This window comes from Macaca fascicularis, chromosome 6 (assembly GCF_037993035.2).
Source record: "Macaca fascicularis isolate 582-1 chromosome 6, T2T-MFA8v1.1".
Lineage (NCBI taxonomy): Eukaryota > Metazoa > Chordata > Mammalia > Primates > Cercopithecidae > Macaca > Macaca fascicularis.
This window is the reverse complement of record NC_088380.1, coordinates 156,475,360-156,495,667: the sequence shown is the minus strand read 5'-3', so window position 1 is coordinate 156,495,667 and position 20,308 is coordinate 156,475,360. Positions and strand designations below refer to the sequence as shown.

At 45.9% G+C, this 20,308-nt stretch overlaps 1 protein-coding gene and 1 non-coding gene across 7 annotated transcripts in view; one reads left to right on the top strand and one right to left on the bottom strand.

Annotated features, from left to right (window-relative positions):
* ARHGEF37 (Rho guanine nucleotide exchange factor 37) overlaps positions 1-20,308 on the bottom strand; it is a 52,303-nt gene that overhangs the window by 22,451 nt on the left and 9,544 nt on the right. For 4 of the 6 annotated variants that reach the window (XR_012414243.1, XR_012414242.1, XM_065546960.2 and 1 more), the window contains exons 2-4: positions 16,312-16,508; positions 13,125-13,248; positions 4,309-4,456 (exon numbers count right to left, since the gene is read on the bottom strand). Coding sequence is in view for 2 of the 6 variants with exons in the window: in XM_065546960.2 (XP_065403032.1) it covers positions 4,309-4,456; positions 13,125-13,248; positions 16,312-16,497 (458 nt within the window). In the remaining 4 variants the exon portion in view is untranslated. The remainder of the gene's footprint in view (positions 1-4,308; positions 4,457-13,124; positions 13,249-16,311; positions 16,509-20,308) is intronic. The other 2 variants (XM_073994566.1, XM_073994565.1) reach the window with 1 other exon arrangement.
* On the top strand, positions 7,414-7,518 carry LOC123574235 (U6 spliceosomal RNA). Its single transcript, XR_006699124.1, has one exon. It is a non-coding gene; the product is annotated as a U6 spliceosomal RNA (small nuclear RNA).

Below are 20,308 nucleotides of genomic sequence, written 5' to 3'. Positions count from 1 at the left end.
GGCTCATGCTTATAATCCTAGCACTTTGGGAAGCTAAGGTGGGCAGATTGCTTGAGTCCAGGAGTTTGAGACCAGCCTGGGCAACATAGTGAAACCCCATCTCTACAAAAACGAGTCAGGTGTGGTGGCACACACCTGTAGTCCAAACTATTCAGGAGGCTGAGGTAGGAGGATCACCTGAGCCTGGGAGGTCAAGGCTGCAGTGAGCTGAGATCACACCACAGTACTCCAGCCTGGGTGACAGAGTGAGACTGTCTCAAAAAAAAAAAAAAAGAAAAAAGAAAGATAGAAAAGAACACTGTAGAAATATCCATGCTATCCTGAAAAGATATTCATTACTATGGTTAAGCATACATGTAAGTTCTAGAACAGCATGTACAGAAGAAGCCTCATAAAAATTCTATCTGTCAGACGGGAGCTGTGGCTCACGCCTGTAATCCCAGCACTTTGGGAGGTCAAGAATGGCAGATCATGAAGTCAAGAAATCGAGACAATCCTGGCTGACATGGTGAAACCCTGTCTCTGCTAAAAATACAAAAATTAGCTGGGCGTGGTGGCGCACTCCTATAGTCCCAGCTACTTGGGAGGCTGAGGCAGGAGAACCGCTTGAACCCAGGAGACAGAGGTTGCAGTGAGCTTAGATTGCACCACTGCACTCCAGCCTGGGAGACAGAGCAAAACTCTGTCTCAAAAAAAAAAAAAAAAAATTACATCTATCTATCTAACCATCTATCTGTCTGTTCATCTATCTCTCTCTCTATCTATAAATATACAGTAGAAAATTTGGATGGAAAACATTACTAGGGGAATGGACTTTTACGTTTTTACTTTATATACTTGTGTGTTGTTGGAACGTTCCTTTTGTTCAATAAGCGTATGTTGCTTATATATTTAAAACAAACTGGCCGGGCGCGGTGGCTCAAGCCTGTAATCCCAGCACTTTGGGAGGCCGAGACGGGCGGATCACGAGGTCAGGAGATCGAGACCATCCTGGCTGACACAGTGAAACCCCGTCTCTACTAAAAAATACAAAAAAACTAGCCGGGCGAGGTGGCGGGTGCCTGTAGTCCCAGCTACTCGGGAGGCTGAGGCAGGAGAATGGCGTGAACCCGGGAGGCGGAGCTTGCAGTGAGCCAAGATCACGCCACTGCACTCCAGCCTGGGCGGCAGAGCGAGACTCTGTCTCAAAAACAAACAAACAAACAAACAAAAAAAACACCTAGCTGATAAAGGAAAGCAAAGAAGATTATTTGCCTTCTGCAAACTCTGCTGCCTCCGCCATCATTCCGGAACTGCAGTGCTCTGTGCTGGACAGCCCGCAGTGCTCTGTGCTGGACAGGCCCATCTCTGCAAGGCTGCCTTTTCCACCCTGAGGGCTCTACCACTAGGACAGTCCTACCTGGGGCAGAGCTTCCTGCCCACTGCCAAGGCGAGTTTTTTATTCCCTTGGCTCTTAGATGGGAAGGGTTGCCTTAAAAGACAGAATGAATATCCCACCCAAATAAAGGGTGGGGTCAGCGTGCATTTTGGAATCCCAAGGAATCTAATAACCTGGTGCCATCTATCCTAGCAGACTGAGAAAGAACTAGTTATGGCTGGCGTGGTGATTCTTATTGGCCAGGCTCTGGAAAGTAATGCCTGGCATTTAACAGGCAGGGACCAGGTACACTGCATGTCTTGCAAGGACAGTCCTGAACTACAGAGAATTGTTCCATGTCTCACGTGTCCCCCTGAACATTCAGAGACTGAACAAAGGCCCTGAAATGTGCTACGCTTCTAAAACCCTAAATATGTTTATCACTCTTGGATTCCATCCAGTCATATATCATAATACTGGGAATTACTAGGACACTACCTTTTATAAATCCCCATTTCAACGATGTTATTTCGTTCTTTCTCTTATCATAAACAAGGAAGTCAGGTTTATTGTCACTGTCATTCTGTGCTCTTTCATTTTTTTGTACTTTTTGTACAGAACAGCTTCAGATATCTCTTTCTTTAAATCCAGACTTATTTATTATAAGTCACTGCAAGCATCTGATGGCTTTCTTATATGTTTTAGTAGTGGTGTCCAAGCATATGCACACTGAACTACATAGCATTGTATTGGAATGATTTTCCTTTTATTTCTTCTTTATAGTGAAGTCATTATATTGATTTTTTTCAGTTACACATATAGGTAGGAGAGATATACTTATTTATACATATATTTCAGGATATGTCTCAGGATAGTAAATTTATGTAATATTTGTTATAACAAGGGAGCATGGCACTGATAAAATTGAGAACTACAGTGTGGTCTCAGAGAAAATAGAATCCCTGCCTAGCCGAGATAACTATAATACGTGGGATTCATTGAGTGTCACTCATGTGCAATGAATCAATGCCCCATGCAGGGCTGTTATTCCTCCCGCCCTACACATAAGGAAACTAGGTCTTGAGACATAAAATGGCTCTCTCATGTCCAGAGGCCAAGCCACATCCACCACCATGTAGCCCAGCTCCAGAGCCCATGAGCAAAACGCAGATGACCTGGCTAGAAAAGACCAAAGCGCATAGGATGTAGTAAACAGCAGCTTCTGGGCAACCGGGGCTCCCGCACACCATGTTTATTAAATGTCTGAGCTAGATGCCAGCACTGAACTCTTGAGAGATGTTACATCTCAGTCTCTGGCGTCTCTCAAAAAATCGGAGGCTCTGGCCACAACAGACTCTCATTTCTACCTGGCAGCTGCGGCAGATGGTTTGCAAAAAAATCACTGCAATTATTCCTCTCCTAATCCCTACAAGCCTTTGTCACTTTGAAGCTCCTACTACCAAGAAATGGAGTTTATTTCCCCACCCCTTAAGTATGGGCTGGCCTTAGGACTTCATTTGAATGACGATGTGCCAGTTCCCAGCTCAGACCTCTAGATGCCAAGCCCTCCCCCACTGCCCTTAGAACCTTAGACCACGATGTGAATAAGCTAGCTGCGGGAAGAGGAGAGACCATGGAACCACAGGTGAGGCAGCTCTTGTGTCCCAGATACATGAAAAAACCCAGCCAGGATCAGCAAAGCTGACCTGCAGGTGACTGCAGATATTTGAGGCTGCTAATGACTCCAGGAGAATCATTTACTGAGTACACCTAAATTGCTAACATGCAGAAGTGTGAGCTAAATAAATGTTTGTTTTAAGCCACTACATTTTGGGGGTTGTTATCTAGCAAAAGCCACTTGATAGAGCAACAATCAGCTAAGCTGTGCTGCAGCTGCATGCTACACGGGGTCTGTTGTCTCTAGTTTGCGTAGCCTCCACTTCTCCCTTTTGTCTCATCTCTGGCACCTTGCTTCCCTTTATATCTGTAAACTATAGAAATATATTTAGTGACCCTTGCAGAAGCCTGTTTGTAAGACCCATGAAGGATGAATAAAAGGGGAAAATAAGTACAGTTTTTTTGGAAGCAGAGAGGGACTAGGACATGGGTTCTTGAAAAGGAGACTTTAGGCGTGAGCCACCGAGCCCAGCCAGATATTTTTTACTGTAAAAATTTTGATGTTTTAAAGTTTTTGAATCATGTAATCATGTTACCCATTCGAAAATTTAAATTTGAAGACATACTCTCTACATTTTTCTACCTGGGGCTTCTACCCATTGGTGTTAATTCTAGGCTATGAGTCCACCAGGGACTGGTGATTCTGTCCCTTTTCCATGTGGTAGGACGTCAGCCACCGGTAGAGAGGGATCCTCAGGTGACACCCACCTGCTTCTCATCACTATGGGAACACATGGGACCCTCATCTCACTGCCCTTTCCTGTGCTAGTCATGAGCACTGTTCCCAAATGTTTCTACTTCTCCAACTCTGGACATGTGGTAGGATGGCACACCCTGCCTCCTGGTTGTTGAATGAAGCTATGATGAGTCCTGGCCAATGAATTACAAGAAGTGATTAATATTATTTCTGGGCCAGAGCATTCAATTGCCAGCATTAGACTCTCCAGAGCTCTTTTTTCTTAAGCCACAGTTACTGGCAACATTCCAGACAGTGGCTGCTGTGTGGGTCCTGGAGTGAGGATGACAAAGAGCAGAACCCCAAGTCAGCCTTCAATGGAGCAAAAGGAAGACATAAACCTTTGTTGTTTGAAACCACTGAGATGTGGGAGCTGTTTGTCTCTGCAGCACAGCCTGCCCTATCCTGACTAACACAGGCGCTGACAGAGCAACACTCCTGAAGCAGCATGAATGGCATGAAAAAGGGGTGAGACCATAGCTGCCCCTGACCTGGGTCAGTGGGGCAGGAATGAGCGCTCACTGGCCGTTCTACTCACACCACCGCCTCAATGATGCCCTGGATGTGCCGCTGCAGCTCCGGCTCCTTCCTGTACGTGTCCACCAGTAGCAAGGCCTGGTCGTAGCTGGCACAGTAGACCTTATAGACTTGCTCCAACTCCTCTTGGAATTCCAGAAATAAGTTACCTGAGGGTGAAGACGCAACAAAGAATCGTCAAGGGCATGTCTGTGTGTCCCCTAGCTTGGAACATAGAGGCAGTAAGTAAACCCCTTCAGCTCTCCAGTGAGATTGCTGGGTTTACCAGCATGTTACCATGGGTAAATGACCTCATCTTCCTGACTTTCTGGGTTTTTTCTTTTTTTTTTTTTTTTTTTTTTTGAGACGGAGTCTCGCTCTGTCGCCCAGGCTGGAGTGCAGTGGCGCGATCTCGGCTCACTGCAAGCTCCGCCTCCCGGGTTCACGCCATTCTTCTGCCTCAGCCTCCCGAGTAGCTGGGACTACAGGCGCCCACAACCGCGCCCGGCTAATTTTTTGTATTTTTAGTAGAGACGGGGTTTCACCGTGGTCTCGATCTCCTGACCTTGTGATCTGCCCGCCTCCACCTCCCAAAGTGCTGGGATTACAGGCGTGAGCCACCGCGCCTGGCCGGGTTTTTTCATCTTTTTTTTTTTTTTTTTTTTTTTGAGACGGAGTCTCGCTGTGTCACCCAGGCTGGAGTGCAGTGGCTGGATCTCAGCTCACTACAAGCTCCGCCTCCCGGGTTTACGCCATTCTCCTGCCTCAGCCTCCCGAGTAGCTGGGACTACAGGCACCCGCCACCCGCCCGGCTAGTTTTTTGTATTTTTTTAGTAGAGAGGGGGTTTCACTGTGTTAGCCAGGATGGTCTTGATCTCCTGACCTTGTGATCCGCCCGTCTCGGCCTCCCAAAGTGCTGGGATTACAGGCTTAAGCCACCGAGCCCGGCCTTTTTCATCTTTTCACAAGGTTGTTCTGAGGATTGAGTGACAGAATGATATACATCTTAGGCTGGGACCCTGTGAGCACTTACTAAATGGTAGCTATAGTCATACCAGGAATATTAATAATGCTCACATTTGGACAGTGCTTTATAGTACACAAAGCACACTCATAACCATTAGCTCTTTTTTTTTTTTTTTTTTTTTTTTGAGACGGAGTCTCGCTCTGTCACCCAGGCTGGAGTGCAGTGGCCGGATTTCAGCTCACTGCAAGCTCCGCCTCCCGGGTTCACGCCATTCTCCCGCCTCAGCCTCCGTAGTAGCTGGGACTACAGGCGCCCGCCACCTCGCCCGGCTAGTTTTTTGTATTTTTTAGTAGAGACGGGGTTTCACCGGGTTAGCCAGGATGGTCTCGATCTCCTGACCTTGTGATCCGCCCGTCTCGGCCTCCCAAAGTGCTGGGATTACAGGCTTGAGCCACCGCGCCCGGCCAGCTCTTTTTTTTTTTTGAGACGGAGTCTTGCTCTTGTAGCCCAGGTTGGAGTGCAGTGGCGCAATCTTGACTCACAGCAACCTCCGCCTCCTGGGTTCAAGCGATTCTCCTGTCTCAGCCTCCTGAGTAGCTGGGGTTACAGGCACATGTTACCATGCCCGGCTAAGTTTTGTATTTTTAGTGGAGACGGGGTTTTACCATGTTGGCCAGGCTGGTCTTGAATTCCTGACCTCAGGTGATCCACTTGCCTCAGCCTGCCAAAGTGCTGGGATTACAGGTATGAGCCACCACGCCCAGCCGCTCATTTTATCTTTACAATTAAAGACAAAACGTGTGACAAGCACAACAATAAATCCCCAATTTACAAAGACATGCTGCAGCATAACACAACTGGTTATGGTATGGGCTTGGATTCGAGGGAACTAGGGCCAGATCTCCAGCAACCCTTTCCCAGTTGTAACCTGAGGCAAGCATTTCACTCCTCTGGCTCTCTGTTTTCTCATCTATGGAATGCAAATAGAAACAGTACTTATGGCCGGGTGTGGTGGGTCACGCCTATAATCCCAGCACTTTGGGAGGTCGAGAAGGGTGGATCACAAGGTCGGAAGTTCCAGACCAGCCTGGCCCACATGGTAAAACCCTGTCTCTACTGAAAATACAAAAATTAGCCAGGTATGATGGTGTGTTCCTGTAGTCCCAGCTACTCTTGGGAGGCTGAGGGAGAATTACTTGAACCTGGGAAGCGGAGGTTGCAGTAAGCCAAGATCGCACCACTGCACTCCAGCCTGCACAACAGAGCAAGATACCATCTCAAAACAAAACAAAAAAAAATTGTTTGCATACTTGTTATTTTTAATCCCCATCCTCATATGTCATATTACATATGTAATATATTTATTATATACATATGATAAGTGCCATGAATTAAAACGAAGCCAAATAAAGAGTTAGAAAAGGGTGGGGGATGTACCTGAGGAAGGTCTCTCACAAGATGTAAATGTCTGCCACAGAGGCAGAGGTAACCAGCCCTGGGAACAAGCAAGGGAAGAGCAGCACCCAGTATTAGGGAAGGACACCTGCAGAGGCCCTGAGGCAGGAAAGTGCTGGCCACAAGCGCAATAGCAAGAAGGCAAGTGTGGCTGGAGCGGGTGAACAAGGGCATAAAGTAGAGGAAATTAATCTCCAGGTGGATAGTGTCAAAAAATAAAATAGGTTGGGTGCTGTAGCTCACACCTGAAATCCCAGCATTCTGGGAGGCCAAGGCGGGTGGATCACTTGAGGCCAGGAGTTTGAGACCAGCCTGGCCAACATAGCAAAACCCCATCTCTACTAAAAAAATACAAAAGTTAGCCAGGCGTGGTGGCGGGTGCCTGTAATCCCAGCTACTCAGGAGGCTGAGGCAGGAGAACTGCTTGAACTCTGGAGGTGGAGGTTGCAGTGAGCTGAGATTGTGCCACTGCACTCCAGCCTGGGTGACAGAGCAAGACTGTCTCAAAAAATAAATTAATTAATTTTTAAAAATAAAAATAAAGTAGAGGAAATAAGCAGGCAACAGAAGCCAGATCATGTAGGGTCTCAAAGTCAGTGAAGTGCAGTAAGGGATTCAGGTTTTATTCTAATGGTGGCAGGAAGCAACTGGCGGGCTTTGAGCAGCGGTGACAGGATCTGATTTCTGCTTAAAAGGATGACGCTGGTGCTCAGTTTCAGCATCATATACACTAAAGTTGGAACAATATAGAGATTAGCATGGCGCCTCTGCAAAAATGACATGCAAATTTGCTAAGCATTCCATATTTTCAAAACAGAAACTGATGAGATTAGTGACCTAGAGAAGGTGGACGGACTTGAGAGGAAGTAGTGAGGGTGAAGAAAAATATATTAACCACAAGAAGGCAGGTGGGGAACCAGGGACCACAGGAAGCCCAGCTGACCCTACTGCCTGCCAAAGCCACGGGCTAGACCTTTGACCTAGACAAGGTCTGTGTTGGGACACATCAGTTGGTGGCCAGAGGTGCAAGTTCTCAGCAAAGATCCCCATGGGGAGATCGCCATCCCTGGACCTACCCTTTCCCAGTGTCGGTTCAGCTGATGCCTAGCAAGAACTCCCAGGAGAAGCCCCTAGAGCCGGACAGAACATGACCACCCGAAACTGCAGCCAGGAAGAAGCTGTGTGAGAGAGAGATCAGCCAACTGCAGAGACCGCCCTGCTAGGAGATAGGTTGGGTGTGGCCTTGAAAGCTAGGCCAGTTCCCACACTCTCCTCAACATGGGTGTGTCCTCAGGAATGAGACAGACATGCCAAGGAAACTGTCATACCAGTGTGGCCGGGGGCAAGGGTGTTTCAGTAACTAAAGGATGGAGGAAAGTGAACTCCCAGAGAACAGAGTGGTCCAAAGAGGCAAGAATGCCAATTACACCAAAGGAAAGGCTTATTTCCTCCCTGCTTGTCCTTCTCCAGTCACAGATTAGCAAACAATTTATTCCTAGCGTCAAAGGGGGCACTTTATCTCTAGCTGGGATTAGTTGGAAAGGAGAGAAAGGGAAGCAGCATGGTCAAGACCTAGGGCTCTAGAAGAGCTGCGTTCAAATACTAACTGCCTGGTCAAGCTGTGTGACCTTGGGAAAGTTACTTAGCCTCTCTGAGCCTCAGAGATGTTTTTGGTAAAATGGAGGTTATTAATAATAATCAACAAGTAATGGTGCCATGAGAATTCAAAGAGCATCAGGTTAAGTACTTGGCATCATTGTTAGAACAGAGATGGATACTGTTTTCAAGCTCATTTTAAGGTGGCAGTAACTGGGACTCAGAAAGGAAAGAGCTTGTGGGTGGCAGGACCTTGTTAGTCAGATTCCAAAGCTTCTGCTATAACCACTAGACCTGCAGTGCTCAAATACAGTAGTCACCAGCCACACGTGGCTATTAGGCATTTGAAATATGGTGAACCCCAAATGCGATGTGCTGTCAGTGTAAAAGATACTGGATTTCAAAGACTTCATACAAAACAAAAGTAATGAATGATGAATGCTTATACTGATTACATGTTGAAATATTATTTTGGATCTATTAAGTTAAATAAAATATATCATTAAAATTAATTTCAGTTGCTTCTTTAATTTTCTTAATGTAGCTACTTGAAAATTTTAAATATTTGTAGCTAACATTATATTTCTCTCTCTCTCTCTTTTTTTTTTTTTTTTTGAGATGCAGTCTTGCTCTGTTGCCCAGGCTGGAGTGCAGTGACACAATCTCGGCTCACTGCAACCTCCACCTCCTGGATTCAAGCAATTCTCCTGCCACAGCCTCCCAAGTAGCTGGGATTACAGGTGCCCACCAACATGCCCAACTAATTTTTGTATTTTTAGTAGAGATGGAGTTTCACTGTGTTGGCCAGGCTGATCTCGAACTCCTGACCTCAGGTGATTTATCTGCCTCAGTCTCCCAAAGTGCTGGGATTGTAGGCGTGAGCCACCATGCCCAGCCTCCCCAAAATCTTTCAAAATGCTGTTGCTAGGCCAAGAGTTTGCAACCAGGCTGACCAACATGGTGAAACCCAGTCTCTACTGAAAATACAAAAATTAGCTGGGCATGGTGGCACACGCCTGTAATCCCAGCTACCTGGTAGGCTGAGACATGAGAATCGCTCCTGGGTAGGAGGCAGAGGTTGCAGCGAGCCAAGATCACGCCACTGTACTCCAGCCTGGGCGACAGAGAAAAAAAAAAAAAAAAATGCTGTTGCTGCCCTACTGGGAAAAGGGCTCTCCTTGCATAGGAAGGCCTAGGAGCTAGAAGGGGAATAGAGAGACAGTGGGCAGGAGCCAGAGCAGCCTGACCTAGCACATAGTTGCACTGAGGAGAAGAAAAGCCATGTGGGTTATTTGGGCCTCTTTTTGGCAACCACAAGAGACAAGGGATGAGAGGGGTATTTTCTGCAGACTCTGTAAAGGCCAGGGAACAGGACTGCCAAATTTGCAGATTAATTCTGTTAAATCTGAATTTTAGATAAACAATGAATAATTTTTTAGCATAAACATGTCCCATATCTTAACTGGAAACCCTACAGTGAAGCAGTGAGGGCAGCTCATGGACATGTCACCAGGTGTGATCAGGAGACAAGTAGCCTTTTGGCTCTGTGGGTCCAGCAGGAAGGCAGATTGAGAAATGAAGACCTTTACAAGGAACCTCATCAGATCTCAAACATGTAGCTATAGAAGAGCCCAAGCTCAAAGTCCTTAGACCTTAGACTGTTTTCAGCCTGGGGCTATATCAATTTCCATTCAAATAAGTGTTAATTATTAACAGAAATAATGATCAAATGATAAAAGAGAAAGTACCTGTGAGAACATCTATAGGTACTTTTTAAATTTTTTTATTTTTGAGACAGAGTCTCACTCTGTCACCCAGGCTGGAGTGCACTGGCAGGATCTCAGCTCCCTGCAACTTCTGCCTCCCGGGTTCAAGCAATTCTCGTGTCTCAGCCTCTCACGTAGCTGGGATTACCAGTGTGTGCCACCACACCTGGCTAATTTTTGTATTTTTAGTACAGATGGGGTTTCACCATGTTGGCCAGGGTGGTCTTGAACTCTTGACCTCAGGTGATTCACCCGCCTTAGCTTCCCAAAGTGCTGGGATTATAGGTATGAGTTACCATGCCCGGCCTACAGATACTTTTAAAAATCTCGTTCTTTAATTTTGCATTCCCTTATCATTTATAGGGAATAGTAACTCACTCACATTGCTATTTTAGTAAAGAACTGTATTTTCAAAGGAATGATAAACACACAATACACAGGCTTTAGTCTCACCTTCTACCATGCAGAAGCAATTCAGTGTAGCAGTTGAGAGCTCTGACTCTCAGGGCCAACTACCTGCATTCAAATTCTGGCTCTGCCCCTAGCTGCATGACTAAGCAGGTTATTGCCTCTCTCTGTGCCAAAGATTCCTCAACTGTAAAATGAGATAATGGTATCTACATTTCAGGGTTATTTTGAGATGAAGTGAATTAATATATGTATATAAGAACAGTGCTTAGCGTTTTGTAAACACTCAGAAAGTAGGTTTTTAAGATTTGTTTGTGTATTTAGGTCAGCACGGTGGCTCACGCCTGTAATCCCAGCACTTTGGGAGGCCAAGGCGGGCAGATCACCGGAGGTCAGGAGCTCGAGACTAGCCTGGCCAACATGGTGAAACCCCATCTCTACTAAAAATACAAAAATTAACCGGGTGTGGTGGCGGGCACCTGTAATCCCAGCTACTCAGGAGGCTGAGGCAGGAGAATCGCTTGAACCTGGGAGGCAGAGGTTGCAGTAAGCCGAGATCATGTCATTGCACTCCAACCTGGGTGACAGAGCAAGACTCCATCTCAAAAAAAACAAAAAAAACCCACAAAGCTTTTTTTGCATGTTTGTTGTTTTTAATCCCCATCCTCATCATTCATGTTCGGGAAAGGTTAGAAGATTGGTGGTATAAAAGCCAGGGGCATTTGGGTGGCCACAGCACTGGGTACCTTCATCTCCTCCTCCTTTCTGCCACTGTAGTGAATCTGGCACCCACCCATTCCCCTATATCTCCTGACTCCACTAGGAAACCCCTCACCATGGGAATCCTGGCAGCAGATGGGATGAGACAGAAGGAGACAGGTATGAGGTTTGCACCCACTCCTCCTTTCTTTCTGCTGTGGTTATCCTAACCATTTCAGAATAAGAAGACTATCCTCCTTAGGAGGCTGAGGCAGGAGGATCCTTGAGGCTGGAAGGTGGAGGCTGCAAGTGAGTCATGATTGCTCCATTGCACTCTAGCCTGGGCAATAGAGTGAGATCCCATCTCAAAAAAAAAAAAAAATTAAACCAAAAGAGACTATCCTCATTTCTCATCTGGGCCACAACTGATCTCGCTGCTTCCACTCTCACCACCCCCTCATAATCCATTGTCCACAACAGCCAAAGAGATCTTTGAAAAACATAAATCAGCCAGGTGTGGTGGCTCACGCCCATAATCCCAGCACTTTGGAAGGCCAAGGCAGGCAGATCAAGAGGTCAGGAGTTCAAGGCCAGCCTGACCAACATGGTGAAACCCTATCTCTACTAACAATACAAAAAGTAGCCAGGCATGGTGGCGGGCACCTGTAGTCCCAGCTACTTGGGAGGCTGAGGCAGGAGAATCACTTGAACCCAGGAGGCAGAGATTGCAGTGAGCCAAGATTGCACCACTGCACTCTAGCCTGGGCGACAGAGCAAGACTCCGTTTCAAAAAAAAAAGGAAAAGAAAAACATAAATCAAACCATGTCACTTCCCCACTCAAAACTGTCCAATGGCTCCCCATCACAGTTAGAATAAACTTCAAACTCCTTGCCATGACCTATAAAATTGTGCATGATCTGGTCCTTGTGCGCCTCTTCTATCTTATCCCCTGACAGTCTCCCCTCATTAATTTCCCTGGAGCCACATCAACCTTCCGTCTGTCCTTTAAACGTTATGGACTCATCCTTGCCTCGGGGCCTTTGCACAACTATGCTCTCTACTCTCCCTTCAGATATTCTCAAGGCTAGTTCCTTCCTGATACTCAGATCTCAGGTCATATATTCACTCCTCCAGAGGCCCTCCCTCACACCCAGAAGTTACCACAACTATTTATCGCCTTCAAATTACAAATTATTGGGCCGGGCGCGGTGGCTCAAGCCTGTAATCCCAGCACTTTGGGAGGCCGAGACGGGCGGATCACGAGGTCAGGAGATCGAGACCATCCTGGCTAACACGGTGAAACCCCGTCTCTACTAAAAAAATACAAAAAACTAGCCAGGCGAGGTGGCGGGCGCCTGTAGTCCCAGCTACTCGGGAGGCTGAGGCAGGAGAATGGCGTAAACCCAGGAGGCGGAGCTTGTAGTGAGCCGAGATCCGGCCACTGCACTTCAGCCTGGGCGACAGAGCGAGACTCCGTCTCAAAAAAAAAAAAAAAAATTATAAATTATTACCTACAATTCTGTTGTTTGTCTGTCTCTGTCACTAACTTGTCTCTGTCACTAACTTGTCAATTCCATGAGAACAGAAGCTCAGACTCTCTTGCTGATGCTTTGCCTGCACACTGCAGATGCTCAGTAAATAACTGTTGGATGAAAGAATGTGAAGGAGACATAGACTAAACATTTAGCTGCATCACTAACAATTCTGTGACTGTGAGGATGTTCCTCTCTGTCTCTGGGGCTCAGTCTCTATAAAGCAATGGGACTGGACTAGTTGTTATTTGAGGGCCCTGCTGGCTCTGATAGGTTGTGTTTTGGAGATCCCCAAAACAGACTGCCATTGAGCTACATTTCCCTGGAACTCTGGAGACAGTTAAGCAGTGACCACTCACTGAGAACAATTGCACAAGAATCTAAGGCTGACAGCTCCTTAGGTTTTTTGCTTACCAACTAGCTGCACTTGTTCCTCTTTCTTGGAGGCTGTGTCCTGCAGATCATGAAGGAATCTGCTGTTCACCTTGATGATATCATCAATGTTTGAGAACAGGACATCCAGATCTCCCTGTGGCAACTGGAAGGAACAAAGAAGCCATGGGAGGTGGTTAAGAGTTCCACAGAGTGTATTTGCAGACTTTCGAGATTAGGACAGAACACTCACACCATTCCCATCACTCTTGAGAAGACTGGCTGCCCCAGTGACATTCTGCAAGGATTTTGAAACGTTAAAAATTGAGTATTTTCATTACTCTACGAGAAGAGAGGAACAGATGGAGTACTCAGTGTGGAAGGAAAGCTGAATCAGGGTTTTAGCCTAGGTCTGCTGCCAGCTGTCTTCTCTCAGTTTCCCCATCTGTCATTTAAGGGTGAGAAGTTAGACTTCTTTCCAGCTCTGACATACTTGGCACCTACCACCATGACCTCAAGATGCATTCTCTGGACCCTATTAACCAAGCTATACCGCTGTTTAAAAAGATGCAGGACATCTATATAAATGCACAAGCAGTGAAGGATGTGCTGGACACACACTCAAGTGGGAAAGCTAACGGCAGAACAATATCTAGAGTCTGCTCTTGTTGTTGTTAAAATAAATAACAACATACAGAGTCATGCACTGCATAATAACATTTTAATCAATGATGGATTGTATATACCAGGGTGATCTCATAGAATTATAATATTGTATTTTTACTGTGCCTTTTCTGTGTTTAGATACATAAATACTATTGTCTTGCAGTTGCCTGTAGTATTCAGGACAGTGACATGCTGAACAGATTTATAGCCTAGGAACAATAGGCCATACCGTCCAGTCTATGTGTGTAGTAGGCTATCCTATCTAGGTTTGTATAAGTGCACTCTATGGTGTTTGCACATGATGAAATTGCCTAACTATGCATTTCTCAACACATATCCCTGGTGTTAAGTGACACATGACTGTATTTGCTTGTTTAATGTCTACAGAGAAAAATCCTAATTTCTGGAGGGTAAAATAAAAGAAGCACTTCACTTTCTACATTATCTACTTTGGTATTTCATTCAATGAAGAAAAACTATTTTTAAGTCCAGTATTTATCTGTCAAGACTGGGATATACTCAACTAAACAAAATCTTTGCCCTTATGGACCTCAAATGCGAGGGGATGCTTGAAATGTAGCAAGCAAGAGCCTGCATTATTTCTGAAACCAGAAAAAGAAAATGTAAAAAATAAGCACTATAATAGTAACTCTCACAGTGATAATTTCTCCATGTCACCACCCTGCAAATGAGACAGTTAGAATGTAGGTCATGACTGGGTGTGGTGGCACGAGCTTGTAATCCTAGCTAATCAGAAGGCTGACTTGGGAGGGTAAGATGGGAGGATCACTTGAGCCTGGGAGTTTGAGACCAGTCTGGGCAATGTAGTGAGACCCTGTCTCTTAAAAAAAAAAAAAAAAAAAGTTTACCTTGGACTTTCCTGGGTGATCCGAGCCCGAGTCTTGCTCTGGCCTTTTGGGTTCCCCTGTCTGAGGGCCTGCAGGAGCTGTGGTTGGAGACCTGAGGAGGGGACAGAGCCCAGCCCCTCTCCTGTGGCTGAGCAGGCCTCTGTGTCCATGACACCTGCCTTTGGGGGACCTGGGGGCTGTGGGTAGGAGTCAGTCCCCTAGAGGTCTATTAGGGAATCCTTTTGTATCTACACTTTGGGTTTTAGCTTCAAAGCTCCATCAGGTACAGTTTGCATCTCAGGATGGGTGGAAAGCTTGAGTGAGGGCTCCCCTGGTTTGTCATAGCTCCACCTTCCTTAGAGGGAGAGGGCTGTTGCAGACCCCCCATCCATGCCACACCAGCTCAGCACTGCACATCTAGAGGTGATTCCCAAGATTGTTGGTGCCTCCTGGCCTTCCTGCACCAGGCCAAGAGGTACCTCAGAGGTATGCTGGGTTATTTGCCTCTTCTTGGTTGAAGGGTCTCTCTATATATGAATGTGTATATATAAATATAAATATAAATATATATATGATCTATTTTCTTCCGGAATTCTGTTAGAAAAGTAAAGAAAAAGCAAATGCTATTGATTTATCTCAGGGTGCCCAAAGAGGCTGTAGTCAATTTTTGGTACTAGGAAAGGCACCAAATGCATTTCCTGACTTTTAAGCATTTCCTTGTTTGAAGCCATAGAGGGGCAGGCCAAGTTGCTGACAGTGACTTTGCAGATCGAATAAAGAGACCCTTGAAGGGAAAGCAGGAAAAGGAAGAAGAAGAAGAAGAAAGAAGAAGAAGAAGGAGGAGGAGGAGGAGGAGAAGAAGAGGAAGAAGGAGAAGAGGAAGAAGGAGAAGAGGAAGAAGGAGAAGAAGAGGAAGAAGAGGAAGAAGAAGGGGAGGAAGAGGAGGAAGAGGAGGAAGAGGAGGAAGAAGAGGAAGAAGAAGAAGAAGGAGGAGGAGGAAGGAGGAAGGAAGGAGGAGGAGGGGAAGGAGGAGGAGGGGAAGGAGGAGGAGGGGGAGGAGGAGGAGGGGGAGGAGGAGGGGGAGGAGGAGGAGGGGAGGAGGAGGAGGGGGAGGGGGAGGGGGAGGAGGAGGAGGGGGAGGAGGAGGAGGAGGAGGAGGAGAAGGAGGAGGAGGAGGAGAAGGAGGAGAAGAAGGAGGAGAAGGAGAAGGAGGAGAAGGAGAAGGAGGAGAAGGAGAAGGAGAAGGAGAAGAAGGAGAAGGAGAAGAAGGAGAAGAAGAGGAAGAGGAAGAGGAAGAGGAAGAGGAAGAGGAAGAAGAAGAGGAAGAAGAAGAAGAAGAAGAAGAAGAAGAAGAAGAAGAAGAAGAAGAAGAAGAAGAAGAAGAAGAAGAAGAAGAAGAAGAAGAGAAGAGTCAGTTTAAGCAATCTGTTCCAAACTTGAAAAGGGCTTGTTCATTAGCTCACATAGTTCTCCCAGTGATTATTCCGCTCCCCAGTTAGCCGAGGAATACGCTAAGATTCTAAGCCATGCAAGACCTTGCTGAAGGTTGCACAGCCAATAAATGGAAGCACTGGGGCTTACATCCAGGTCTGTACTTCACATCCACAATGCTTCCCTTCTATCAAGCTTGCCCCAGGAATGGATGGGAAATCTCAGAAGCTGGGACCCACATTTGCCCCCATAGAGACAGGTTGTATGTGACCCCACCCAAGTACCTGCTGGAGGCGGCTCCTGATGTCAGAGGCACAGAGCTGGAGCATGTGCAAGTAGGAGACCTCAGTGTCGATGAGCTCCTGGACAGCCAACCTCTGACGAAGCAGCGATCTGTCCTCGGAGGCCCTACCTTCCCCATCCAGACTCCCTGACCTGCAGGACAGCTCGTCGGCTCCATGCTTGGCCATGTCAGCAGGTTCTGGGAAAAGCAAAACCATCCCCACTCACTTCCGGGAAGAACTATTGGGACATGCTGTCTCTAATTCAATGACAATTTCTCATCAAGAGGCCTAAAAACATCTTAAGCTGCAAACAGAGTCCAGATGAACTGTTTATTAGCATTTGTAGGCAGTACTTGCACAATATTGAAAGGTATATAACAGCTTTGATAATTCTTGACATTTTAGGCAGTGGCTCACGCCTGTCATCCCAGCACTTTGGGAGGCCAAGGTGGGCAGATCACCTGAGGTCAGGAGTTCAAGACCAGCCTGGCCAACATGGTGAAACCCCGTCCCTATTAAAAATATAAAAATTAGCCAGGTGTGGTGGCAGGCGCACCTGTAGTCGCAGCTACTCAGATATGCTGAGGCAGAAGAATCACTTGAACCCGGGAGGCAGAGGTTGCAGTGAGCCAAGATCACACCACTGCACTCCAGCCTGGGCAACAGGGCAAGACTCTGTTTCAAAAAAAAAGTTTCAAAATAGATAATTCTTGACATTTTAAATTCATTTCCCAGGACTCAGACAATGTGCTTGCCTGGCTTTTCTTCTATTTCCAATTCAGCTCTTGACCTAGATTTCTTTATCTAGTGCAGTTGAATCTCTTTCACCCTCTCCCAGTGGTCCCCCTACACCCCATCCTACCAGCTACCCCATTCAGGCCTTACTACCCATCGCCTGGGCTATTTCTACAGCCCCCAGAGTCATCCTTCCTAATCCACACTCCTCTCCTGCCACCACCACACCCATTCTTTCTGGACTCGCTTCCAGGTTAAACTCCCTGAAACAACGCGTGTGAACATGGTGTGCCCTGCTGTAAGACTTTAGTAGCTTCCTGCTGCTCAGTGGTCTGATTCCAACCTCATTTCCCCTTCACAGACTGCACTCCAGGCTCCAACTATATTTCCTCTTCACAGGTGGTACTGCAGTGGAAAGAGAGTTGAGCGCTCTTCTCCATACTTGCATTGGCATTTCCTGCTTTTGTACCTGCCATGCTCCCTCCTGTGTTCCTATCCCCCAATATTCATTTCTCTAAAGCCACTCTTGATCCTCCCCTCATTTCTCACTCCCACCAGCTGCACTTTTCTTCTCTGAAACTCCTACAGTCCTTTATCTCTCACTTTTAAAGTATCAAGGGCCAAGGTGCAGTGGCTCATGCCTGTAATCCCAGCACTTTGGGAGGCCAACGTGGGCGAATCACCTGAGGTCGGGAGTTAGAGACCAGCCTGGCCAACATGGTAAAAATGCATCTTTACTCAAAATACAAAAATTAGCTGGGTGTGGTGATGCACACCTGTAATCCCAGCTACTCGGGAGGCTGAGGCAAGAGAATCGCTTGAACCCAGGAGGTGGAGGTTGCAGTGAGCCGAGATTGCACCACTGCACTCTAGCCTGGGTGACAGAGCAAGACTCCATCTCAAAATAATAATAATAATAATAATAATAATAATAATAATAATAATAATGTGTCAAGGGCAATACCATGGACAAGATGATCTGAAAAACTTTCCTACCACAAAACACTTAGGAATGCTAGATCAGCTATAATAAACTTTTAAATAAACTTTTTAACTGCATGACAGATCATGTAAGAGACGAAAAGAAATCACTAGGGCCCTCAAACAGGGAGTTGAAAACCAGGATGGGGAGCAGCTGACCTGATGCAGCTGTGGCCCAAAGTAGAGGGGTGGGTAGGGAAGACATCATTTGAAACTCAGTGAACCAGAGACTTGGGCTTTAGGGCCAGGTAGGAACAGGAGACAAGCTCCGTCACAGAACTGAGACCCCCTACCACAAGGACTTCTGTGAAATGGTGGATCAGGAAAAAAAAAAACCAACAACATGCAGCCATCCACACAGAAGATGACAAAGACAGTTCATCCCAGTTCTGGGTGAGGAATTGGATTCTGGGTGAGGAGAAAAGGTCTCCATAACATAAATTCATAACAACACATCTGCCTTCACTGGGTTTAAGTCCAAATCAATGGTATACATGTGGTCCAGGTGGTCCAAAGCTAAGAAATTTATACAAAAAGAAATCCTGGATTCTGAGTGGCCATAACAAAATAAAATGTTTCCAGAAGGACCCGTCTTGAACCTAGGCCACAGATAACCATGTCCTGAAGATGAGTTTACAATACAAAATTGTAAGAATGCCCCTGTGACTGAGAACCAGCAGAAACAACAAGAGCAGGAGTAGACCCCAAGAGTATCAGATAACCAACCAGTCAGACACAGGCCAAAACAGAAATGGGGAAAGACGAAAGCACTAGGACAAAAAATAGAGACCTGTATAATGTTTTACAAGTACCAAATATGCCTGGGCACAGTGGCTCATGTCTGTAATCCCAGAACTTTGGGAGGCCAAGGCGAGAGGCTTATTTGAGCCCAGGAGTTCAAGACCAGCCTGGGCAACATAGTGAGACTTCGTCTAACAAAAAAAAAAATTTTTTTTCATTAGGCAGGCATGGTGGTACATGCCTGTGGTCCCAGCTACTCAGGAGGCCGAGGTAGGAGGATTCCTTGAGCCCAGGAGGTGGAAGTTGCAGTAAGCCAAGATTGCCCCACTGCCCTCTAGCTTGGGTGACAGAGCGAGACCCTGTCTCAAAAAAACAAAAAACAAAAAACTGTGAATACAGTAAGATACACAATTGTTACACAACGTCCCTCATGTTGCCTTTTCACCTAATTCGCTCCAGTCCCCATCCCATCCTCACCCTTGGCAACCACAAATCTGTTCTCCATTTCTATAATTGTGTCCTTTCCCGAAATGCATGTAAATGGAATCACACAGTATGTAATCTTTTAGGATTGGCTTTATTCAATCAGCATAATTCCCTGGAGATTCATGTATATTGTGGGTATCAATAGTTGTAGTTCCTTTTTATTGCTGAGTAGCTGAGATGCTTTATTTGTTTAAAAAAAAGTACAAAGGAAACATGGCAAAAATGTTAAAGCTAGGAGGTAAGTACATGGGTATTTGTTGTTTTGTGCTTTGTTATTTTCTGGATGGTTAAAATACTTCATAATATTTAAAATGGCACAGATCCTGTGTAACCTTATATTCAGGGTGCTCATTTTCCCGGCTAGACACTAAGCTCTTGGAGGCAAGATGAGCACCTATTCATCTTGTATTCTCCTCTGTGCCTCACTATGCCAGTGATTAACACTATTTGCTACATAAAAGGTTCCTGTGGCTGTATTAGTAGTTGTTGAAGTTTCTGTCTCAGGCCGAAAGCATTGTCCCATGGATTGGAGAGTACATAAATGGGTGTTTGGGGAGGGTAGGGATGTACAGAGGGCAAAGGCCCAGAAAGATCCTGGAACAAATCTGTCTGATGCACAGCTCTATTCTAGCTCCTGAACACACCCCGTAATCTGCTGATTTGTCCCTGGCTTGAACTGCAACATTCACTACCTGTGCAGCTTCTCTAGAAAGATCCCCATAGAATTTCAGGAAAGCTATTCAGGTGCCACAACTCAAAACTGTTGCTAAATAAATAAAATTATGAGAAATACTTTACAGAGAACTACTAAAGACTTAAAATAGCATTAATTTGCACTTAGGTTAATTGTAGTCTAGACCTCCTAGCAGGTCTGGCCAAACCTCTCTGTAGCAGCATGTGTTATCCCTTAGATTATAGCCTGTGTAATGGAAAAAACCACATTGTTATTTCTTTAAAAACATCATACCCTTATTTGATCATTACACATTGTATACAGGTATCAAAATACCACGTATACTCCCCAACTATTATATATCCATTTAAAATAGCATGA